A 23,885-nucleotide genomic window follows, 5' to 3' on the forward strand; every position below is an offset into this window, starting at 1 on the left:
AGCATCTGCGTCAAGCCGAAGAAACCCGCCTTCATTCACCTTTACGGATCTTGTCCTTTGGTATGTCCTATCGTTCTTCCGGGTCAGAGATGATCGAATTCATTAGTGCTCGGCATGAGACTCGAGCCGATGGTGTTCTCCATGTCGTAACGGTTCCTCGCGGTACAGGCGATCTCGCAAGCGTAGAAAAGATCGTATCAAGGAACGAGCGCGCGCTTATGGCCTCTTCGCTCATCCATGCTTTCGCCTTTTTGTACCAAAGTCCTTTCGGTGTCTATACGAAATGAAACAAACGATAAAGTGAACTGGGTCAAGAGTCGCGAGAGAGATTCCTTAGAACGTGGACCTTCCCGAGGGCGCTGGCTTCCCCTCGCGTTCAGTCGCCCTTGAAGACTCCATAAGCGAGACGACGGACTTTATCTATTCGCGATGACGAACTTGGCGGAGAGAGGTCAGTTTAAATTTGGTGACGATGAATTGCGCTTGGGCCATTTCTTCGGGCTCGTCGTCTCCTCTCTCTCTCACCCGAAGCATCGTGCAGCACATTTCCTCTGAATTCCAGAGCATGTGCTACCCTTATACCGATGGAATCATTTTTCTCTCCTGGTGAAGCGCACCCTCAACCGCTAATTCGCTCAAGAGATCCGAAAATTCGATACACCTTTTCGTTGCTACAGGGCGAATGCACCAGTTTGAAACATGCACGACTGGGTTCCTGCATGCCCAAGTGCCATCTCGCCACCACGCTCAGGCGCTAAGGTCGCGCTGGCGTGTGTATAGCGCCCCTCGTATCGGTAAGCAAGTATGTACGTGGCGCTTATCGCACAGTGGCAGCGACGAATACTCGTGGACACAGCACTTCGGAGAATGTCGTCTTGTACACTGGGGACACCTCGAAGAGACGTATCTCGTGAAGCCCGTTGTGTGCCGTGCGAGGGCATCGGGTCGGCGCTCAGCGCTGAGCAAGTGGCGGAGTTGGTCGCCACCAAGACACCCCAGTGGACGACAACTCCTGACACAAAACGTCTGCATCGCACTTGGGTTCGTCCAAACTTTAAAGATGCTATGGAATTTTTGAACCGTATAGCGGATGTTGCGGAAAAGGAAGGACACCACCCGGACCTGCACCTCACGAACTGGAACCGTGTTCGCGTGGAGCTCTGGACGCACGCTCTGGGCGGTCTCACCGAGAACGACTTTATATTGGCTATGAAAGTCGATGAGATAGCAGAGCAAGGTCAAAAGTAGGCCATGATTTGGAGCAAGAGCTATTGCGAGGGTGCGGAAGCGACCGGAGTTGTTTACGTTGCGGCGCTCGATGAGGGCGATGAAACTGGAGTTTCCGCTCGCGTTGACGTAGTAAGGTCGAGGAGCGCGCACCAGTTGGCTTCGGGCGCGCTTTCATGGCGGGGTTTCCCAGCGCTCGCAGGCGATCGTCCGGTGCCTGGTAACGTACCGCTTTTGCAGACGTCGTTGGCCCGGCGAGCTGCAGGCTTCAATGGACCGCGATGGTCATCGCAACCAGGCCGCAAGATACACACTAATGGGAACCACAGTTTACGAATTGACCTCAAGGGGGATTCCTGCGTCACCTGATCAAGCTAGAGAGATCTTTCCTACGATCAAATGGGCCCCAGAGGAGCTCCTTTCCTTCATAGCTTGCGCTTGTAGCGTCTTTTTGCAGCCATACTAAACGAACCTTTGAGGGAAACTTATGCCGGAATTCCACCAGGCGGATCCCATTTTGAACCAAGCTCGCTTAGTTTCTTGTGGGCATTTGCATAGTCCTCGAAGAACTTGGCCTCATCGGTGGCATAGATCTTCACGTACTTGTTGAATTCCGGATCTTCGACGAGAGCCTTGTCTGTGACGAGCTTCAGAAGCTCCGGATCAGCATTCGGATCCATGAGCACCTTGAAGTACATGTTGTTGAACTGGAGCCAGTCCGGTGTCCAGGAGCTGCCTCCCTTGGTCACACCGCTCACTGCGCGCGTATACTTGGTGCCCTCCTCACCGGCGCCGAAGCCACTTCGGAACTTGTACGCGCGTCCAATGGTATGGCCACCGCTCAGTGCAACGATCTCCTGGTCATTGAAACCCATCCGATAGAAAACCCTACGCAAATGCGCGGCAGCGTCCTCCTTGTCGGGCGCGGGCTCGTTAGGATTCTCACCCTCGGCCTTGTGGAACGGTGGACCGCCCGCCGGGAGTCGACCCTCTGGTGGCACCTCATTCTCCGACTGGGCATCGACACGGCCGAAACGGAACGGAATCTTGGGCCCGCCTGCAACCTCGATCGACAGAACACTTGCGTACTGAATAAGATCAGCCCATCCTACGTTTGGGTACTTCTCTTTGATTGGTTTCAACAGGTTCAGAGCGCCCGGGAGACCAACATTGCCGCCATGCTGGAGTTCCTTATTGAAACGAATAGAGCCGTTCGCACCGCCCGTTCCCAGGCGTGCGTCGTAGTCTCCCGAGTCGTGCCACGCCAAGCGTACCAGGATCGGCATCGCTTTGGTACGCTTGATCATTTCAACAAGATCGTTCCGAACAGAAGTCATCGTCTGTGTGTCGATTGCCATGGTCACAAGCCTTCGCGTCGGTGCCTGGGTGTTGAGTCTCAAAACTGCCGCGCCGCGGTACGCTTCACGTTGCACAAAATAAGAACTGAATCGAACTTTGTTCGCAGAACGCACTGAAACACTGCTGATTCTTCTAACCTGAATAGAGCGCAACGAAGGAAAACTTACAGCGTTTGAAAAAGCAATCTGTCCTGAATTCATCGAGCTACGGATACCACTGTACCCGTTACGTAAAAGTGAGCACGACAGGATACGCATGAAGTGTAGCTCGCGATGTCGCGATGCCGCCCTGCCGAAGCGTTCGGAAGGCGGCGGGATCGCTGTGCTCGCGCATCTGCAGCCATTGGTGCAACGCGTACGCCGCGATGCACGCGCCAGGTACAGGTGTGCGCTGGCGATCGGCGCGCATCCGCTGGCGTGATCAGATTCGTCTCGAGGCTGATCGCCGCGCTGTGCCGCATCGCCGCTGGGGTATGTTGTGAAGCGCGCGCGCTCTGTACCCCGCTTATGAATGCGCGATCATATCGCATGCTGGATCATCTTTCTTGTCGACCAATAGCCAGGAAAAACTGTACATGGTGAATTGATGTGGTGCTCGGGTCTTGCAGTATTGCTGAACCGTTCTGTATCAGCGAGTGAGCAGAGGCGGGAATCCGATTCTCCCTCTTGAACAGTGATGTTTCTCCATTGCATATAGGTTCCGTTTCCAGCACCAGGGCCTCACTGGGTGCCAGAGGATTCCCTCAGAACTTCGCTCGACACCAAGCCGGTGGACGCGATGGCAACAAGCGTCCGTCCCGGATGTTCAGCGAGGCGATCATTCGTAGGTGCAGAGTGTCCTTGCGCGCATTCTTGCCGGGGGAATCATGCTACAGCATGCCTCCGATCTTCGATAGCTCCGCAATCTGAAATTTGATCAGCTTGCTGTTCGCCATCTCGTGAATCTGGCTCTGTCTCATGCTCTTCTTCTGTATTCGTTTCACTGTGCACCGGTCCTGGCGATGCACGTACATCGTCCTGAACGCATCTATGGGAATCGTGCAGCATCGATTCCTGCACTTGCTTGGTGCTGTCGCTGAGGGCACAGGATTAGACTCTTGGGGTGGTACACAGCCGCCGTAGACATAGGCTACCACAACGCGACGAGAGTAATCGGTCATTTCCTTGCTGGGAGCCCCCAGAGGGCTTTGGTGAAAGCACGCATCTTGCCTCTGTAGAACCGGAGCCCGTCAGGGGCGTCAGTGCAGTCGCATGTGCTGCTCATACAGGTCCTTCGCATGAGCCATGTGGACGCCTTCGTACTACATGGAGCTTACATCATGTCCCGCCAGTTCCATTCTTCTGTGTCAGAATTGCTAGGGCACGACGGGTACGATCCAAAGAGGGTGCGTCCCAGGAAGCGCTCGGCATTGACCCGCGGGAGGTATTTGAGGTTGTTTTCAATTTATCATTGACGCTCGCGGCTTACATTTGGTGATCGCTGACGTTGCTCGGCGTTGTGCCAAACTATACAGGGAAGCCTGTATAAAGATTTCGGATCAAAAGATCAGTCCGTCAGACGTCTTCTATCCCGATCATCTGTTGTCCTGCGTTGCGAAGGTGAGATCGAAAGATATCCAGAGAAATATGGATAGATGGCAGCGCTGCGTCCGGATTTCATGCGATCAGTTGCTTGACGATGTGGGCCAAAGCGAGAGAAGCAGGCGAGCGTTCCTCAAATGAGAAGCCACGCGATCTTTCCTAGCGTCCATCAGCTCGCGTAAGAAAGGTGAACCCGCAGATGCGTTTTCGTAGGGAGGCCATGCCAACGGTTTCAGGTTGATCTCTCAGCCCCGATAGGTTTTCTTTCTGGTTCCTCGTCGTCCTGCGTTCTGTACAAAGTTGCTGCTTTTGCCCCATGAGTCCTGCACCTTCTACTTCTCCGCGTTCGCCCATACTTGGTGGAGAATCATGAACGTATACCCATACTCCATAACCGTTCGTTTTTCTTGGGATTCTGATGCGCCGTAAGGGCGGAATCATTGAAGCGCCACTGCTCTATTGATGTATTTACGGTCCCGTAACTACTTTTTCGTGATCCCCGTTCCGACCGTGTCCATAAACCGCAGCGCGCTTGTCCTCTGCCTCGCGCATACGACGAGCAACACTGCAGATCCGGGCTGGTCAGGGCAGGGAACAACTCGACCAAGAAGGATGCCATGGATGTGTTCGAGTCGTCCGTTGATCCGTAAGCGTCGAAACGGTCTCTGACAACAGAGAAGACGCCTGCGACTCGATTCAACCCAGGAGCATACACTGGCACCGAGAGCACTTCAACTCGAACCGCAACTGCATGCACCGTTCCCGCTTGTGTGAGTGATAGAAAGCGGCGTTATGTAAGAGCAGGCGAGAGGCGTATGGAAGGAAAAGTCCTGAAGTGCTTCGACGAAGCGTGAGGTGATGAACGATCTTACCCGATTGGCGATTTGGCGGCAACTATACGATAGCTACGACGCTATGACTGTTTTTTTAGTTACGGTCGCTCGTTTCACCTCTGCAAACAGCGGTTTGTTCCTTGTTGAGAACACGTGCACAAGTCTGCGATTTCCCTGGGACGAGGTCCCTTCGAGTGAGACGGAGAACCGTCTCAGATATAGGAAGCATTCGCGTTTCTGTACGAAATCGATGGCGTGCTTTTCAGCACGGGACCGTCCCGTACGGAAGCACGCTCTTTCATCATGTCCATGTGTTTCTCTCGATAAGCATTGGTATCAGCGGTGTGGAAACTCCACACGCTTTGGCTTCTTTGGAAGAAGTTCGTTGAGAATGTTTGGAGTGAATTGGGTTGACGAGGAGACAGGCGCGAAAATAGAGTTTCATAGGTTCTGTGTTTTGGGTACACGACGCGTAGGATAGAGGACTACCAGGAAGGTGGTTCCTCCACCTGCTCATCGTTCAATGAAAGACTCGCACATGTAAGACCTTTTTTCGCAATCTAGCAGTCGCAGCATCAATTAGCTCCAAGACCTTCCTCCGATCTACACGATGCATTGTTTTTGTGAAACATGCTCGGGTGATACAGAAACATACACAAAATGGACGTCATTGTATATGCGTCCCCGAAGGCACTGCTCGATTCGGAGCATACCAGAAGCGTGTCGTTCTACCAGAATCGACTCGGCCATATGGAGGTTTCCTCTGAACACTCCATATATTACAGCATTGGCCTTGGATCAATACAGTCGATGCTGCGGCTAGCGCGCATACACGCTGCAACCTTCGCTCGCGAACAGCGTTGCGACCGATCCACCGTCGGTATCATCGCATGCACGCAAACCGATTGGCTTTGAATGGAATACACTACGAGAGACTGAACTGACTCGCCTGGATGTGCAAACGCTTCTGGTTAGCGGCGCTCCGACTTGCCCAGGAATGTGTGGTCTTATCGAAACTTTGTCGCCTGAGAGCACTGCAGGACCCGGAGAAAGCGCTTCAATCGATTCAATTTTTTATTCATTGACAGAACGTTTCCTTAGGCCAGCGTTCTCCGATTATGCGCATTTTTCTTCTCTTACTTTTTTTGTGTTTTTTCAGTGCGAGGTGTGGTATCCATCAGCTCCCTACCTCCATGTTACATTACCTATACTTCTTCTCGGATATTCTGGTCGTTTCATACGTCCTATCGAGTGTGTGCCTAGTGCCTGCCGAAAGCGACCGCACCGGCGCCTAAAGCGCCGGTGCGTCAATCGATGCAATACTGGCATTCGCGCCCTGGCCCCGATCGATGACCCGAAGATCCGCCGCCCGCGACATCCGGACGCACCCGCTATCGGTGCGCGCATGCATCATCGGCGCATATCGAGACGTGAACCCTATATATATCAATTCTAGTGCCTAACTGAACGAAACGGGGTGCTGGTCTATCGTTACAGGGGATCTGGTGGTATGATTTGCCGTTAGGGAATTCTCCAACATCGGCAAGGTCCCGGGTTCAATTCCCGGGCACCCCCATTTTTGCCCGTCTTGAACAAGTCGGTCTTAATATCGATACGCGACCTCCTTGAGCTTGTCCCGAAGCGTGCGTCTGAGAACCGTGCTTCTGCTGCTGCACGAGTGCTGCGCACAACGGAGCTGTGCATCTGGGCTGCTGCTGTGCGCGTGCATCGCTCCTGAAAAGCTGCTTGACTGGGCGCCTTGAACAGGCGACTCTAGACTCGCGGGTCAGCGCGAAGCCGGAGGACCAAGGAATCTGGTGCGGGACGCGCCGCTGCTGGAAAGCGACGCTGCAGTCCTGCGCCGAACGCGTGCGGAACACTGGTCGTTGTTCACGTGGTCGTCCCGTCGCGAGGAGCGCGCGCTGAAGTTTGATTTGACGCCACCGCACGGCAAACGCCGTTTCGGCTCGACCTAGCTTAGATCGTAGACGGGGCAGCGCCGGCATTGAGCCCCCGGAACTGACGCAAGGTGCAAAGAACCGAGTCGTCCGAGTTGACGTCAGTCCAGTGTCTGCAACTGGCGAGTCTTGTGCGACTTACTCGCAACGCTCTCCAAAGATGCCCTCGCTGGTTTCTATTCCTGAACCGCAACGCACTGGGAGTGAAGCTTCGGATAAGGCGTGGTCCGCAACGAGCTCCCTGGTGGACTACGTTTGTCGTCTGGATGAACGCAGCATCGACATGCTATTCACGGCCTGCGATTTGACGGTGTTCGGAATCCTCCGGGCTTTGCCTCCGCTTGCGAAAATTATCTTGTTCCGTTTTCTCGCACTGAGCGACTATGTGCAAGAAATACCTGCACATATTGTGACTGCCTGGATCGCGGACCCTCGCACCGAGGAGCGCAACGACCCCGTCTGGGGCCATACATCGAGAACTAGTGCCAAATCAACGTCTGCCTTCCCCGACTCGGAGCGCGAACGAAACCTAATCGTATCCCGTATCCTGCACGTCCTTACCAGGCTGCGTTTTCTGCGCCGAACGGTGCAGGAGCAACCATCGAACGGCACATCCCAGGAGCTCGTGACCTATGCCTTACCACCAGCAATCCGTGAACATCTCCTGAGGTACCTCTGGGCAACCACAAATTCGCAAGAGAATCTCGAGGGGGCATGCACGCCCCGGAGAAGCAGTGCCAGCTCTGTTGATGCCTCAACACGCGCATCATGGATTCGCCTTCTCGAGCCGTTTCAGCGCATAGCGAACGCCAGCGATGGTCGAATACCAACAAGGCTCACAGCACCGCAACTCCGAGAGTACACTCGTCATGCATGGGAGCACGTTTTACACTTTGTGATTGGCATCCCCGTGGCGGAGCCTGAAATCAGGCAACCCACGGGTCCTGAACACACTCCAGAACACGTCATGGAGCCGCCGTCTGACGAAGTCATCGAAGCACTGCTGAGTTTGGGAGTCAGCGAGCAAGTCGGCTCCGATGGGATGCGCATCACTGAACGAGGTTTCTCGTACCTTCTCCTCGATATTCATGCACAGTTGTGGGCCCTGCTCGAAGCATACATGGAAAACTGGGATGAAGCGCGTGGTGATCGTCTCGAACTCTTCGATCTGTTGTTCCGTCTGGGTTTCTCTGTGCCCGGACACATCTACGATGGCGGCGATCCGAGCCTGTCCGCAGCACAGTGCCGAATGCTCGGCTTTCTTGCGGAAATCGGCCTCGTATACCTCATGGAAACAGAGCAAAGCAGACAAGATGGCGACAACGATGAACAGCTCGTGATTCGCAGGCGCCGCCCGGGCCGGCCCCTGTACCTGCACGCCACGTCAACGAAAGACAGTCGTCGCAGCCCGGATGGACAGGCACGCTTCACATCGTCGCCGCTGCAACCACTTGGCAGCCTGATGGATGCCAACGACCGGGTGGCAACCAACATCAGTGCGGCTGTGCCCGGGAAAAACGATTTGACCTTCGATCGTCGGGTGGCTGCGCTCTTGAAGAAGCACTCGTCCAGGGTGCTGTTTTCGCCAACTCCGCTGGGTACACAGCTCATGATGGGGCCCGCCCTCGATCCTGTGGTCGCTCGTGAGCAGCCTGATGCAGTGCCCCGGCATGCTGAGATCCTCATCGAATCCGAACCTGTACTTGCAACTCCATCTGCAGGCAGGAGACCAAGCTTGGGGCGGTCCATCCTGAGCGGATCGCCATTCCAAATCATTGTGGAGACGAACTTCCGCCTATATGCCTATGCTGCTTCCTCGTTCCAGGTGGCATTGCTTTCGCTCTTCACGCGGATCCTCTATCGCATGCCGGGCGTTGCCATTGGGGTCATCACGCGAGACTCAGTGCGACGCGCTCTCAAGTGCGGCATCACCGCCAAACAGCTGCTGCACTTTCTAGGTATCCATTCCATGGAGGGCAAAAGCGTCCCTTTTAACGTGCATGACCAAATCCTGCTCTGGGAATTGGAGCGCAAACGGATCCAGGCGTATCCTGGGGTCCTCCTGGAGGGCTTCGAGCCCACCTCCGACGGTCGCGCCTTTTTCGACCAACTCCAGGAGTACACGGTAGAACTTGGAGCCCAACAGTGGTGTGATCGAGTGCGCCAGTTGTTGGTTGCAGACGCGTCGTCCTTTGAAAGGCTACGAGAGTGGATTCGGAGGCAGGCGCAGACGCTTTCTTGAAACAGCGTCTTTCGGCTGCCGATTATTTGATCCGCGCCTCTGTTCCTGCCTGGTGCAAGCAGGTCGACGTAACCGACTGGATGCACAGATGCGGAACCCAGCGAGCGACGCGGGTGTCTTGCAGCGCCCGGCCGTTGCTCAGACAAGATGATCGGCAGCGGGGCGTACTCGAGCGCCAGTGTACAGCTATTGCAAGCGCAGGTTCTGCGGGAAAGTATGGGTCATGGCGGGCGGTACCTGGACGCAGAGCGCTGACTGAAGGTCATTTTCTGTGTTGCCGATATCCTCCCGCGCACTCGGGATGCTCCTGTCAGTGTCGAGGTTCACTGGTGGAACCTGGATGTCGAACGCTGAATGAAGGGCGTTCTCCCAGTTGCCGATATCCTATCGCGCGCACTCGGGACTCTCTTGTCAGTGTTAATGTTCTGTCGAGAAAAACGTCGCGAGTGCAGTGCTTGAACTCAGCAATCCTTGGTGTGGCCTTGTCTTGGATGCACACGGTTAGCGCAGCCTGCGTCGCGCCTCCTATCTCCAGTACTTAGCGTACGGGCGCAGTCTGCATGATCGTTGAACAGTTGTGCTCGGCGTAATGTCGTCGCCGCAGAAATACACGCGGTACAGCGGGTCTGATTCGTAGAACATAGGCCGCAGAAGAATCGCCTGCAGGAGGTCAAGCATCCAGCGTTTCGTCTCATGAAATCACCGATCGGTTGACTCGTGACCCCTTCGGGCTTCCTGTGATCCGGTGCTGGTACTATGACGGAACGTGTGCGGAAGCGGTGACGCTGAGGCCTCGACAACCCCAAGCGTCTGTGTACCCGGGCGAGTCGGGCAAGTTCCATCAAGCAAGTATCATGATAATAGAGTTGCACGGGCACGCTCCAGTGCCGCCGCTTCCGTTGCGCGAAACATCAGCCTATATCCATGTAAGCATATCATCGAACGGCTCCATCCGGCTAACTCGTATGTACTCTCTAAACATAAGGTATCGTTTTACGGTTGTCAACACCAGGCTGTGCGGGCTTGTTCTTCGACTGCTTCGTTTCCCCGTCCGGTATCTGCGGCTTGAAGCGCGCTGGCCGCCAATATCCCCGGAACTCCGTGGCCAGCAGTTGACAGAGGTTGATGGCAGCGTCCAAGTCCCGATGATATTGCTTTACGCTGTTTCCAACGTATGTCATGCACACGGGATAGTCACGCGCTACGCTGGGCTTGACATTTTCACCATTTTGTTTGTGTAAAGCATTGGTGCGCCCGTCGCAGTGGTTGCACTTGACACTGGCCAGGTGTTCTCGCGTGTCGACCACAGCGCTCCCGGCGAGCGGCGCCTTGTCGTGCTTCAATACAAGCTTCATTGCCTGGAAGATACCCATAAAGGTACAGAGGGCTCCTGCGGATGACTTCTTCCGTTTCTGTGCCAAGAGTCCTGACGTGTGACCATGAGGTTTTTCTCCGCGTTCCGATCGGCGAGTTCCGTGCCCGCTGCGTATGTAACTGGACGATGTTCCGTTCTACAAAGGATTCGTGGAGCGCGGTTTCGTCCATGATGAAATTAGCACGCTATGGAGAATCCAGACTGGGATACAAGTCGAGATATCTCGATCCGTCTACGCTCGCCCTGGGGCTAGCGGCAACTCATGATCGAGTCCAATGCCCCACTTTCCATGCAAACAGAAGCGAAAATGGAGCCCCAGAACGCATATCCCACGAGAGGTATCCCGCTTCTGTCGGATATCGTTTCTTTGCTGTTTACAAAGAGAGTAGATTTTGTGTTTCGAACGGAATCGAACAATTTTGCGTGAGCGATTCCAAGTACTTTTGGTATGAGCTCGTGAACAAGTCGTCAAAGGACGATGACGACGATCTTTTCTTGTCGTGGATCCAGCAGCGCGAAGCGTTGCGTGCACGAGTTGCGTCGGGACCGGAAGATCGAAACCTTGAAGAATGCGAGATTTGAGCATGCTCCACGGAAGCAATGGAGAAGCGCGGAGGCTGGTTCGTATGAAATGGATAACGGTTTCAGATATCTTACGAACCCGTGTCGGATGACTTTGCAAATCATCTTGATTCCGGTGACGAAACGAATTCCATAGCCAAAGCATCGAAGGAGATTCTCCGAGACCATGCCCAGAAATCCCAAAACTCCGTATGAATCCAAACGCCCCTCTTTCTGCACCTGGAATCTCGAGGCTATGCGTCTAAACAAGCTCGCAAACAATCGCAAGGCAGGGGCAGATCTAACACTTCATAATTCCATTTTTATCTGGCACGGATCATGTGCGCATGAAACCTGGAATCACGCCATGGTCGACAGACGGCACGTTCGTCGTCTCCTAGAGAGCGGCTCGTTCACCATAGTGCTTGTCGAAGACCGCTGTTATTTGGATGAGAAGCGCGTCCAGTAACGCTTTGCGCAGATGCTATGACGCTGGGCACCTGCACAGCATCAAGAAACTATTCTGTGCATATCGTCCCAGTCGCTGTGAATGCTCGATGCGCACTATCCGTCGTGAGATATGCGTGAAAAAAGGGACCTCGAGGGAAGCGCAACGATCCGTTATCGGGTACGTTGCTGTGTACTTTGGGTCCGCCAAGGCATGCACCAGCATCCGCAGTGCCCCGTACAACTGCGATGCCTCTCATGGGAGAGTGATGCGTCTGCCGCGGCTCGCCTGCAAACAGGTTGCCGCAAAGTCATTTTGACCCTCCTCAGTCTCGGTAGATGATGGCGTCGCGGCCGGGTCCGACGCCAATGAACCGCACTGGAACGCCAACCAGCTCTTCGATGCGCTTGACATAGGCCTGGGCGTTTCGTGGCAAGTCGGCAAAGTCGCGTATCTCAGAAAGCGATTGCTCGTGCCAGCCGGGCATCTGCTCGTATTCGACTTCGCATTCAGCGAGCTCTCGCAGCGAGGCTGGCATGCCCTGCAATTTTTTTCCGCGATACCAGTACTGGACACCGATCTGGATCTCATGAAAACAACTGAGCACATCGAGTTTCGTTAAACAGAGCGCCGTGAAACCATTCAAGCGGCAAGTATAACGCAGGAGGAAGGTGTCAAGCCAACCGCAGCGGCGCGGTCGCTGCGTCGTCGTCCCGTACTCTTGACCAAGCTGTTGAAGCTGAATTCCGCGGGCGTCCAGTAACTCCGTTGGAAATGGCCCAGCACCGACCCGCGTCGTGTACGCTTTCACAACGCCAATGACCTGCCGAATGTATGCGAGAGGAATCCCGAGGCCGGTCAGGCAGCCGCCGATCGTGCAGTTGCTCGAGGTCACATAGGGATACGTACCAAAATCGATATCCAACATTGCAGCGTTTGCCCCCTCAACGAGTATCGAGTGTTGGCCATTTGCGAGCATGTCGTAGAGCAAAGTAAACGAGTCTCCGATCATCGGCTCAAGACGTCGCGCGTACTCGTAGTAACGAGCCACTTCAGCGCGAACATCGTAGTGTTTAAGCGCCTGCTCCGCTGCCGAGCCGAAACGCTTTCGCAAGTCTTCCACTGCCGATTGTATGTGAGCCTCAAATTCGATACCTCGAAATTCCCGAAGGTCTGCGATTCGCAGGTTTCTGCGATATGCTTTGTCCGCATAACAGGGACCTATTCCGCGTCGGGTCGTGCCTATACTGCCACCGGCAGTTCCCGCTCGCTCCGTCTCTAGCAGACCATCTGCAATCTGATGGTAATCAAAGAGGATGTGCGCTCGATCGCTAACGCAAACTCTAGCGGAGACGTTCGGTACGCCCTGCTTCTCTAATTGGTCGATTTCCGCGAACAGGGTCGGCAAGTGCACCACCACTCCGTTTCCAATGACCACGAGGACTTTGGGGTTTAATATCCCGCTTGGCAACAAATGCAAAGCGTACTTGGTACCATTCACGACGATGGTATGTCCGGCGTTGCTGCCTCCCTGACAACGGGCGACAACGTCAGCGCGCTGGGCCAGAAGGTCCACCAGTTTGCCCTTGCCCTCGTCGCCCCACTGTGCCCCGAGCACGACGGTGGCGCCACCTGGTAAATCCGAAGCCATTCGACCACGCGCTTGGGCATGCACAGAGCCAGGAGACCTGGACCACACGGGTGCTCCCTGGCGTAAAGTCGAAACACAGATATTGTGTCACTGGTACGAGGCCGTAGCTTATATGTCGCTGGGTATGCTTCGGAAGCCGGCGGCTGCGTGTCGCGTTGGACGTCGTTGTTCATCATGGACAATATTGGTCAATACGGCCGTTGAAGGAGCGGCTTTCCCATACGCGAAATACGCCTCTATACCCATTGTATGCAGCATTCAAATCATGAATAAAACTAGCCAATACGCTCACTGGATGAGCGGCCTGTCAATGGACGATACGCGCCAATACGCCTACGGAATGCACATGGTCAATTAGGAACAGAACTAGATCATACGCCCATGCAAAGAGCGATGCAGAACTGGCGCCACGACGATGCGACGGATCCGCCGCCCAAGCGTCCAACCTAGGGCAGGTGCGACTGTGCCCTCGAGCATCGAGCCGGCCTACTTCGCCCGTGGCAACTCTCAAACGGGATTTCAAACCGATTATACCGCTGATTCCTGTTGCTATCGCACATTCGGGAACCACTGTCAGGATCATGAATCATGCATGAAAATATTGCGCTGGATCCGAACCGGCAGGGAAGCCCTGCATGAGCTTTTCCGCAGTCTCTGCATCTACATGCCCGAAAGGCACCTTGGACGAAGGAATCGGGAGAGCTCCTTGCCAGTATGCGCCTTTCGGGAACGTTCGTTCGCAGGTACCACGGCCTGCGTGTGCGCCTCATGATCCTGTCTGTGGTGAATGCCTGCGCTTGGACCCGCATCCGCAGTTGCCGAGACCATTGCGTTCGTCCATGCACGCATCGAACTGGCATCGCTTTCACTGGACGATGGACAGGCAGTACGTTCCAGTGAACGACATGCTCAATGATGATTGCGATCGGGTGCACGCGGCGCGCCAACGGCACATCTCCATACACACCCCATCGAGTGCCGAGCCCGGCGAGCGCACTCGCGATCATACCAGTAACGTCAGGCGCTGCGGCAGCGAAACGACGCCCCAGGTCGTGACTTGGCGCACGCCCTGGTGCGTGCGTCACCCGTAGCGGCGCTATTCGTGTGTCATCGTAGGCGCTTACGGTAGGCTTGGCATTCCCAGTATCATAGAAACGAACCACTAAAACCGAAAAACGGAATACGTAGTGCTTCATGGATCTTGAACGAGCTGAAATGCAGAACCATGGTTGCTTCCTCGAATGCGTATCGTGATCGTGGCAACAGGGATCCTCGGTTCATGCGAGAACGTTCCTGCAGCGACCGAAAAACTCCGGGACACTGCTCGGTGCACCGTGCAGTGTTCCGACTGCAGCGCCTGCGCTCCTGCCGGAAGCAAGCCTGGGTGCTGGTGTTTGCCGGAATCCCGAGCTCGAATACGGCACGACGGATGCTTCCCCTGATGCCAATAGCCATCGGGTACCTGAGGATCCCTGGTTCGATACAACGATAACATTTCATTCGAGAAAACTTGAGCGCCTGGCGCACACTGGCACTCTGCCTGGCGGGATCCGCACGACAAGCGGAGCAACTGTATCGGTGCTGGAAGCGCCCATCGACCCGGCATGATCCCAAGCCGGTGACTTTGCAAGCGGACGAGCTGCTTCGCTCAGGCCTGCAAGATTGGAAACCATGCAGCCGCGGACATAGAACGTTGATAGGCATTCAGTCGCCCCGGTCCGAGGTTGATCTACTAAAAACTCGTTTCCTCATCAAAGAAATCACCCAAATATATTCCTTGACGCGTGGACGTTTCGGTTTCCGACGGATACGCTACACTGGAGACAAGCGTTCGACCGATGGGTCCCGCAGGCGCGCCACCGGTATCGCCGCCTCCAGCGCTCAGCAGCAGCGCTGCACTAGAAGCAGAGCTGCAGAGCGACAGCATCGCTCTGTTTGCGCTTTTCCTGTAGCGTGCTCGTCGTCCGGTATGAACCGAAACGATCAAGCAGTCGCACAAGTGGCAGCACTCAAAAACCTAATCGAACAAGTACGAAGTAAAGAGGATCAATGGACAAAGCAAGTTGCACGAAAACGGTCGTTGTTGGCACAGCTACAAGAGAACGAGTTCGTGCGAGAGGAGCTGACGCTCGTCGAGCGCGACCCCGGTGCGCGACTCTACAAACTCCACGGCCCGTGTCTTTTACCAAAGCGGCGAGCCGACGTTGCTGACAACGTGAAGCAACGCCAGGACCTGTTGCTCGGCGAGATAAGACGGGTAGATGGCGTGATCTCGAACCTTGAGCGCGAACTGCAGGAACTGCAGCAACGCTTGCGGGAAGCCCAGCGTCAGCTGACCACGCCAGCGACAACAACAGCCTAAGTTTTGCCCAGTCGATCCCGGGGGAAGTGAGGTACACGCTTGTTTTACGTCGCCTGGGTACTACCTGGGGTACTGTCACCAGCGGCGGTGACGGTTAGTGCGCTCGCTGCGAAGCGCTCTTCGTTGTGCAAGGCCCATGTGCCGTAGTCGGTACTTGAGCTATGCGGAGCTCACATGCTCCAATGCCCCCGTATCGATTCCATGTCGTCTACAGAGCCGAATGCCTATCGCGTATTCCCAGGGAGAGCAAGTCCACCGAGGCATGCCCCCTCGTTTTCTGCGATGTATCGACCTGGGGATCCGTTGCCTTCCTTCAGACTCCGCGTGCTCATGTTCAAAAACAGCACGTACGGAGCATGGTGACACCAGCAGCTGTGCCTCTGCGACGTATTCAGGGCTCGAGGACGACTGAGCACCGCGGTTGCGTGCATCAACAGGATGCACACGATATTCGCGGGGAGGACGCATCCAGTCCCATGCACCCCATGAACAGCTGCCACGACAGCTGCAATCCAAGTCATCAGTGTCGTCCAGATAGGTTTCCATTCAGCGCTGTGAGTGGAGGATGCATGGAAGCGCGCCCTGTTTCTCGCTGGCGTGCAAGCGGCCTATGCACGACAACTGCAGCACGTGTCGATAAGGTTACAGGGGTACAAGCGCTTTCGCTCGCAAAGCGCCGGTCTCCAGTGGGCGTCTGTTTTCTTTTTTGGTCGACGTAACATTCATACTGACCGAGGATGCCCGTCTACTGGATGATTACCGGTATGCAGGAAAGCATACCGCGTTACTGTCACGTTCTTTTTTATCGACGGAAAGCGTACACTGACCAGGGATCCTCGTCTTCCCGATATTTATCGGTACCTGATTCCCGTTGGAATTTCGTGCCACGGTTGCCGCACTCTCTGCTGCAGAGCGAAAGGAAAGCACGGCGTTTCGCTTCCACAAGACTGTACACGACGCGAATCGATGTACTCGCAAAACTTGCACGATAAACAGACGCCAGCTTATTTCAAGTTGTACAACGGTGCTCTCTAGTACGTCTCCAGTACTGGATACAGATTTGCATTCTCGTGTACGTCCGGGAGCACAGGAGAGATCAAGTCGCTCTGCTGCAAAATGCGACAGAGCTCTACGAGCGTTCGCGGCCGCTGCGACCCCAGTAGTTGCCGCAGCAATCCGAGTTTTCCTTCAGCTGCGCCTGCAATCACAACGAGATCTAGTTTTTCACAAACGGAATCGTCCCAACGTCTCTGTGAGGCACGATCTAGATAGATATTCGACGCCGTCGTGTTCCATACAGTCTCGGGCGATGCACCATCGCTCGGTTTTGCATAGAGACCCAACATGACCAGCGGCGGCAGGTTTGTATGTGCAGCAGCTGAAGAACGGATGCGCTGGATCAGGCCTTCGAGGCGCGTAAACCAGCCATCCGGAAACGCTAGCGCATACTCGGCAAAGAGAGGTCGCTGGTGCTGTAGGAATATGAGAATCTTCTCCGATGCAATCGGAGTCGATGGACTCCTCACAACGGCTTCGACACACGCCGCAGCATCCGGGTGCATGCTCATGACCTGATGATGGGCAATCGGCCCTGAATCGTCACCCACAAAGTAGATATGCTCCAGGCGGTCTAGTGTGGTCGCACCGTCAGCCCATGCCGCCGCCAGAAGCGACGACAGTGAAGCGTAGCGAGCTATCGGCCGCGATACGATTTCCTCCGTCTCCGTCGCGGGATCATCCATTACGACCAACTCAAACCTGACGGGTTGCTTGGGCGCTCGCTCTACTCGGTTCAAGTCCGAGGCGGTGACCAGAGGCGGGCTCCGTTTGGTCCCGCTCCATACGTGGGAACGGACAGCTTGTACAGTGGTTCCGGTGGCGAGCCGCTCCAGCGAGTATACCAGCTCGCACGGCGTCCAGGTTCGCGAGCGATGTAAACCGGCCCCGAGACCCGTCGACGCACAGCCGCTGTGCTCAAAAGCAGAGCGTGCCAGTCCGAAAAATGGAAAGTCCAAGTCATGCAGATGAAGATCGTACTTGGGGATCAGGAACGGATCCTGCGTCTGCGTGATACCGCGCAGATAGTGTTCGACCATCCGACGACGTGTCCCCGCTGGATAGACCAAAGCTTGGGTTCCATAGATCCGCGAGTGTTCTAAGAACGCGTACGGCCATCCCAGCCGCGGGTCATGCCATTTCTCCGGTACATAGAGCTGCGCAGCGTAGCTCGTATTCGGCGGGAAGGAGTATCTCCGGTTCGGCGCCTGTGCCAAACTGTCCAGATCGTGCTCAATGGAGCGCAGCGTGTGAAGCATATTCACCCAGGCGTCGTCGGCAGCTTTGACATCATCCTCTAGTAGGACCAGGTCGCGCTCTGGTGATGCAAAAAGATCAAGTCCTCGTAGAGCAGCATAGTAGTTCACGGTACCGATTGCGTGCCGGCTTTGCTGAATACGCTCGAGCGGCATTGCCCCCGACGTTTCAAGATGATCCCGAAACGCCTCATCCCATCGATGAATGTTGATTCTCGTGGGATTGTGGCGGAACACGCGCAGATACTCGTCATCGGGCGGGTAGTTGCTTGCAAACAAGTGCAGTTTGTCGATGAACTCGTGTTCCGGAGAGAGGCTCGGCATCCCCGCTGCATCAACAGATAAAGCAGCAGCAGAAGCAGCAGCAGCAGTCGGCATGTACACCGGATCGCGCCAAAAGCTCAGGATCACGGAAGCCACGGTGGCGTACACGCCTCCACAGGTGACGTTCCGCAGTGGGCACGGAAGCAGTTTCCGTTGCGTCTCGGTATCGAGACAGAGTTCATGGCTCAGCGCTGTGTAGATGCGTTGCCCGTCCCGGTTCCAGACTTGGTGCTGACCATCCGGATCATCATGCTTCGACTCGCACGGCAGCAGGTCTACCGTGCGGTCCGCGAGGCTCGTCACCGAGAGACAGAGCGTTCGGTTCTTTCGTTCAACCTTGGTTTCTACATAGTGTCCGGCAAGCGTCTGATGCTGGGATGAAACATTTGATGCCGGTGCTGGGTACCGAATCGTTCGGTCTTTCGGATCCACTGGGGGCATGCGCTCCGGCGGAAAGCGAGTTCGCTGGAGATCCTCAGGCGTGTACCGTGACAGCGGTACATAGCGCCGCACGGTTACCATGCCAATGGTGGATCGATGACGCTCCCGAAACGCCGGTGAGATAGCGGCCAATACATCCAGTCGGGGGGCGTCCAGTGCCAGCAACAGCGCTTTCGTGGAGCGCCCAGTTCTCGACTCGAGCCGCACCGTCTGCGCTCCAAGTGGCCAAGGCAACACTTCAGGAACCTCCTTGAACGCACTGGGTAAATTTGCGGATGCGACATTGTTCGACCGCTTGTTGCGCAGGCTCTTGGCTCGCAGGCGATCCAGTCGAAGGAGCGGTGCTTGCAGTTCCAGACGGATCTGACCGGCAGAGAGGGTTCCTTTTTCCCGTTCATCCCAAACGATGCAGTTCTCCAGGCCTAGCACAAGTTGCCACGTTTTGGTATCGACGCCAAGGCACTCACCGGATCCGACACGCCGCCAGATGCTTTCCTGTGGGCTCGAGCGCAACGAGTGACGCCACAGCTCCAACGACTCGTACTCAGAACTCGTTTCAGCAAGTTCCTCGCTTGTGGTCACTTTTTCCTCGTCAGCAGGACAGACTCGCACGTAAACTGGTTGCGGAGCTGCGTTCGCTGTAGAAGTGTCCGTTTTCCGTACAGCGAAACAGCCTTGAAAGAGCTCCTGCACCTGCCCACGCTTGTCGTGAAAACGAGCAATCACGACTCCCAAGGAGCCGGTTGTTGGAAGCACCTCTATAAGGTGACCCGTATGACCCGGCCGCACAAGGTTATTCAGTTTTCCCACGACCCGTAGCTTTTCGGGTTCAGTGGAACCGGGAGAAGCCCGCAGCGGACCTCGCCCAAGCCACCTGCTCAGTAGCAGAACCAGCACCAGTAAAAACCCGCCAGCAAGTAACCGCTTGCGAATTATGCCGCGCTTTTTGCGGCACTGACTAAAGCAGCGACGGGAATGAGAACGCAGGTGCATGTTCTGGTGCTAGAGCAAACCCCAACAGGCATTCTAGGCAAGGCACAAACAATACATCCAGTTCTGGGAGAGTCCTGCGCTGGCGTGGCGCTACGATCGCCGCCATCAGGACGCGTGTCCAAGCTTTTAAATTTCTCTTCTACAGCATGTTCCATCATGACATCCAGTAGCCTCCAGGAGTGGCTTCAGGAACCCTCTAAACGCCTTCAGATCGAAGCAGACACAAACTGCTGCAAGAGCAAACCCGAAGTTGCGCTCTTAAACGATGCTGTTGTGAGTACGTCTGCTCTATTGGAGGCTGTAGGCCGGGGCGGCACCACAGGAAGCGAAACGGTCGGAGCTACCAGGGCCAAACTGGAGAAGCGTGTTTACTTCCAGATCGCGCAGTGTGCGAGTCTTGGTCCAGACTCGCCCGTAGCGGTCGTTGCGAAAGCACTGCGTTTTTACGAGGTCGAGGAGTTGGATGCGCTCTTTCAGCGGTGCCTGCAAGAGCTTGCTCGGTTACCGCTCCGCGAAGGGCGCACTCCCGCATACGTGGCGTGCGTGCGTGACTGGTTAGAGGCGTTACAGTCGTACGCACAACGTTATCGTGAGGGTGCTTGCTCACGACTAGTACCCGAAGACGTATCGACGCCAAACACGCAACCGGAAACGGCAACTGAGCAGTCGGGGGAGACGCTGTCGTTTGCGGCACCGACGCCGCCACCGACACCAGCGGCTGATGAAGGACAAAGTTCCAGACTCTCGCTTGAGAAAATGGCGCCTGGTACAGTTTCGACGACAGCTGCGAACAGGGAAGCGCTTCTTTCCCAGATAGAAGCAGCGGGGGACGCGATCACCACCGTGTTGCGACCGACGCGTGCAGTACCGGCAAAAGCCCCCGCCGCCACGGAACCTGTTCGCTGTGAGCCAGCTCCGCCCGTCACGACGGTACCCACTCAACAGAAGTCACATGAGTCAGGCGAGACACCGCTTCTACTCTTCGAGCGCACCGCAAACCGCTGGCGAATTGAACACTTTCGGGCGCTCTCTGCGGAGCCGCTGCAGGTGTCGATCTGTCACCCCCGCGAAACCGTCTACGTTTACCGATGCGAAAAACAGAGTATCAAAATTAGAAACAAATGCAATACGCTTATGCTGGACGCTTGTCGCGACGTGGTGGTGCTTTTCGAGAGTGTTGTTTCAGCTGTCGAGGTTGTCCGATGCAGCAAGTGCAGACTGCACTTTACCGGCTGCGTACCGTCCATCTCGATCGACAACTGCGATAGCATCGTATTGTACGGAATGCCGGGCCAAGTCATCACATGCTGCGCAACGGCAGTGACGATCGTCGAGCCAGACGGTGACACCGAGCGGGAGACGCCGATCCCCCAGCAGTTCATCACCCGTCGGCAGAGTGAGGAGGCGGCTGCGGCTGCTCGTACGGAAACGGCGCACCGGTGGGTCACGGAGCCGCTCAAACATTCGGGCGCTGAATGAAACCACGATCAAAGGGGCCCCACAATCGCCCCAGCCACGTACCTTCTGTCTCCTGTACTCGGAGGCAGGATACTGGTAAAGTGAGGGCTTTTTTCAGCTTCGAGACGTAAGCTCGACGATGAAAGTTATCAAAGTCGTTCTCTTCGATCGCATCCAGAATTTGACGGTACATGTCGAGAGATGCCCGAATCGGCAGTCGCGCGCTTGGGTGCAGCTTCGCGATCCCGCACTCCGCAGTTCGATAATAGGCTCGCACGCGAGCGATCTGGAACTTTATCAGTTCCTGATATCGATCGTTGACAACGCTGGCGAAGAGTTCATCTTCCGTATAGCCAAAGTAGCGCATTTCTTCTTGAGGTAAGTAGACGCGTCCGCGGAGTGCATCCTCTCCGACGTCACGGAGGATATTGGTGAGTTGTAAGGCGATACCAAGCGCGAGGGCTGATTCCACGGCCTCGGCTTCGCTCTTGCAGTGCTCTGGATCGACACCGAGGATGGGCAGCGCCATGAGTCCTACGGTGCCTGCGACTCGGTAGCAATAGAGGTAAAGCTCGTCAAACGTCTCGTAGCGGGCGCGATCAACGTCCATAAGCATGCCCTGAATCATGTCTCGGAACGGGTCTATGCGGAGGCCGGGATAGTTCCGCACCGTGTCTGCTAGAGCGAGATCCAGAGCATCCTGCGGATAGCCGGCCCAAACCTGCTCCAACCGGCTCTCCCATTCGCTGAGCTTCTGTCGCAGACTGGCATCACGCTGTCGCACTCGAGGTCCATCGACGAGGTCATCTGTTCGCCGACACCATACATACACGGCCCAGATGGCATCTCGTTTGCGTTTCGGGAGAAATAGCGTGCCCAGATAAAATGTCTTGGCGAAGATGGATGTGATTCGGCCGCATTCTTTGTACGCCTGCTGTAAAAGTCTTTGTCTTCTTCGGTAGAAAGCCACCTGTCGCTCAAAATGCGATAGACCGATTACTCCAGTGGTCGTGTCCCAGGGAAACACGCGCTTCGGTGTCGTTTGCGGCAGCGTCAGGAAACTGCCGCCCATCGAGGCGTCATTGGCCAGGAGCGCGTCGGCCGCGTCTAGCCCCTCGTTAGTCGGTGACGACAAGGGAGGCGTTTCCCACGCGCCTGGCTGCTTCGCGAAAACTTCGTCAACGGTGTCCTGCGCTCGAGATCCTGCAGGTTCGCTAGTACGAAACGAGCGCACCGCTCGTTCAAGAATCCCGTACGGATGAAGAGCTTCACCAGACCAGGTCTTGGGCGCGCCCCGCGACGCACCGTTCGCAACTGAGTTGCAGTCGTCCGACTGACTCTGGCCCGCGTTTTCCGCTTTAGATGCGTCTCGACCAGCACTGGAACGCCATTCCCCTTTGAGCTGCCTAGGATCACTGGTCTGTCCGGAGGACGGCTTCCAGTCACTGTCTCGCGCCGAACGTGCCTCGAGGTGGGCAGTCCACACCCGTCGACAGTACATAGTGTGACGCGCCCTCTGAAGCGCCCTCCGACGTCTGGTCGCCTTTTCCACTCGTTGCGTACAGCACCCTTCTTCGACGGGTGACGATGACCTTGAAATATGTGGATCCAGGCATAATTGCCACATCTGCAACGCTTTCCGACACCAGAACGGCTCACAGCAGCGGCGGCAGCAGCAGCGGCGGCAGCAGCAGCAGCAGCAGTAGCGTACGCTTTGGCGAAGCGCACCGGCGCAATCGGCCGTGCGGCACTGGTGGCGGCGTCTGCTTCGCGCATGTCCCTGCACTGTTGACGATGAAAGTGATACACGGAAGTGCTGGCTCTCTTCCTGGGTATCGACGTTTTCCGAAAGTCATTTTAGGTGCAGGTCTCGGATATACAAAGCGCAGCAATAAGTGGTTGCGGATTCATGCGTGCTTTGGGAGTCTCGGTTGGGGTTTCGGAGCGGTGTTGTTCGCTCATTGCCGATCGAGCTTGGTACATCACCGGAATCAAAGTGATTCGCTTAGCAACCAAACGAGGGCTGGTAAAATAATTGGTATCATCATTTTATTTGTACATATGATCATCCACTCTTCTGGTTTCCGTACGTGTAGCGTGTTCCAATCACGCATTCTTCAGGTTTTCGGTCGTGCTGTTTCAGGGCAACTCGTGGGCGCTGCGATTCGCGCCTGTGGATTGACAAGGAATGATACGCGATCTTGTTTTCTGAGGAACCGTGCAGAGGCTTCTGCTGAAAGATCACTGAGCTCTTCATGTCATATAGGTATAGAGATTCCACTAAAGGAAGGATATTCCTCTCCTTGTTTCTATATCGACGACGATACTGGATTCGACACCAGCATAATCCCATTTACGGAATATGCTCCCCGAGACGAGAGTGTCTTGTGTTTGCGTGCAACTGGTGTTGTATTCTGACTTGAGCCACTGCAGCAATCGCTTTAGTAAAGCATGCGTCACGGATGTGCGCGAAGGGAGCGTAGACAGATCGAAATATCTCGACTTGTTCTCCAGCCTGGATTTCGCGTCTGTTATTTGATTCGTCATAGAGAACATCGTATTCCGCAAATCCTCTATCGAATGGGACAGCGTGTGCTTGCACGTGCAACGGACGGCGCACTCGCGAAGGGTATCGCCCAGAACAAGCCCCGTGATCGTAGAGTACGGTACCGGGCAAGGAACGAGAGATGGGCATCGAGGGAAGCCTTCTGTACGCGTCACGGGCACGTAACGAAAGATGAAGCAAGCGTTGACGCGCCTC

General features: G+C 55.5%; 8 protein-coding genes and 1 non-coding gene across 9 annotated transcripts, besides 1 other annotated feature; 5 read left to right on the forward strand and 4 right to left on the reverse strand.

Annotated features, from left to right (window-relative positions):
* Positions 1 to 804: 804 nt before the first annotated feature.
* Positions 805 to 1,248, forward strand: CYME_CMM157C (similar to pterin-4-alpha-carbinolamine dehydratase; the record flags this gene model as incomplete). The annotated part of the gene is made up of 1 exon (XM_005536993.1): positions 805 to 1,248. The coding sequence occupies one exon, from the start codon at positions 805 to 807 to the stop codon at positions 1,246 to 1,248; it is 444 nt and encodes a 147-aa protein (XP_005537050.1).
* Positions 1,249 to 1,712: 464 nt separating this feature from the next.
* Positions 1,713 to 2,843, reverse strand: CYME_CMM158C (chloroplast ascorbate hydrogen peroxidase, precursor; the record flags this gene model as incomplete). Its single annotated transcript, XM_005536994.1, has 1 exon — positions 1,713 to 2,843. One exon carries the CDS (start codon positions 2,841 to 2,843, stop codon positions 1,713 to 1,715), a length of 1,131 nt encoding a protein of 376 aa, XP_005537051.1.
* Positions 2,844 to 6,495: 3,652 nt separating this feature from the next.
* On the forward strand, positions 6,496 to 6,575 carry CYME_CMM159R. Its single transcript is given in 2 exon segments — positions 6,496 to 6,528; positions 6,541 to 6,575. It is a non-coding gene; the product is annotated as a tRNA-Pro (tRNA).
* A 542-nt stretch (positions 6,576 to 7,117) lies between these two features.
* CYME_CMM160C (similar to TFIIH subunit TFB2) lies at positions 7,118 to 9,199 on the forward strand (the record flags this gene model as incomplete). The annotated part of the gene is made up of 1 exon (XM_005536995.1): positions 7,118 to 9,199. The coding sequence occupies one exon, from the start codon at positions 7,118 to 7,120 to the stop codon at positions 9,197 to 9,199; it is 2,082 nt and encodes a 693-aa protein (XP_005537052.1).
* Positions 7,832 to 9,530: a sequence feature (possible transcribed region).
* A 2,378-nt stretch (positions 9,531 to 11,908) lies between these two features.
* CYME_CMM162C (adenylosuccinate synthetase) lies at positions 11,909 to 13,234 on the reverse strand (the record flags this gene model as incomplete). The annotated part of the gene is made up of 1 exon (XM_005536996.1): positions 11,909 to 13,234. One exon carries the CDS (start codon positions 13,232 to 13,234, stop codon positions 11,909 to 11,911), a length of 1,326 nt encoding a protein of 441 aa, XP_005537053.1.
* Positions 13,235 to 15,203: 1,969 nt separating this feature from the next.
* On the forward strand, positions 15,204 to 15,596 carry CYME_CMM163C (hypothetical protein, conserved; the record flags this gene model as incomplete). The annotated part of the gene is made up of 1 exon (XM_005536997.1): positions 15,204 to 15,596. One exon carries the CDS (start codon positions 15,204 to 15,206, stop codon positions 15,594 to 15,596), a length of 393 nt encoding a protein of 130 aa, XP_005537054.1.
* Positions 15,597 to 16,627: 1,031 nt separating this feature from the next.
* On the reverse strand, positions 16,628 to 19,666 carry CYME_CMM164C (hypothetical protein; the record flags this gene model as incomplete). Its single annotated transcript, XM_005536998.1, has 1 exon — positions 16,628 to 19,666. One exon carries the CDS (start codon positions 19,664 to 19,666, stop codon positions 16,628 to 16,630), a length of 3,039 nt encoding a protein of 1,012 aa, XP_005537055.1.
* Positions 19,649 to 21,145, forward strand: CYME_CMM165C (similar to adenylyl cyclase-associated protein CAP2; the record flags this gene model as incomplete). The annotated part of the gene is made up of 1 exon (XM_005536999.1): positions 19,649 to 21,145. One exon carries the CDS (start codon positions 19,649 to 19,651, stop codon positions 21,143 to 21,145), a length of 1,497 nt encoding a protein of 498 aa, XP_005537056.1.
* On the reverse strand, positions 21,123 to 22,751 carry CYME_CMM166C (phytoene synthase; the record flags this gene model as incomplete). Its single annotated transcript, XM_005537000.1, has 1 exon — positions 21,123 to 22,751. One exon carries the CDS (start codon positions 22,749 to 22,751, stop codon positions 21,123 to 21,125), a length of 1,629 nt encoding a protein of 542 aa, XP_005537057.1.
* Between the last annotated feature and the right edge of the window lie 1,134 nt (positions 22,752 to 23,885).

This window comes from Cyanidioschyzon merolae, chromosome 13, assembly GCF_000091205.1.
Source record: "Cyanidioschyzon merolae strain 10D DNA, chromosome 13, complete genome".
Classification (NCBI taxonomy): Eukaryota; Rhodophyta; class Bangiophyceae; order Cyanidiales; family Cyanidiaceae; genus Cyanidioschyzon; species Cyanidioschyzon merolae.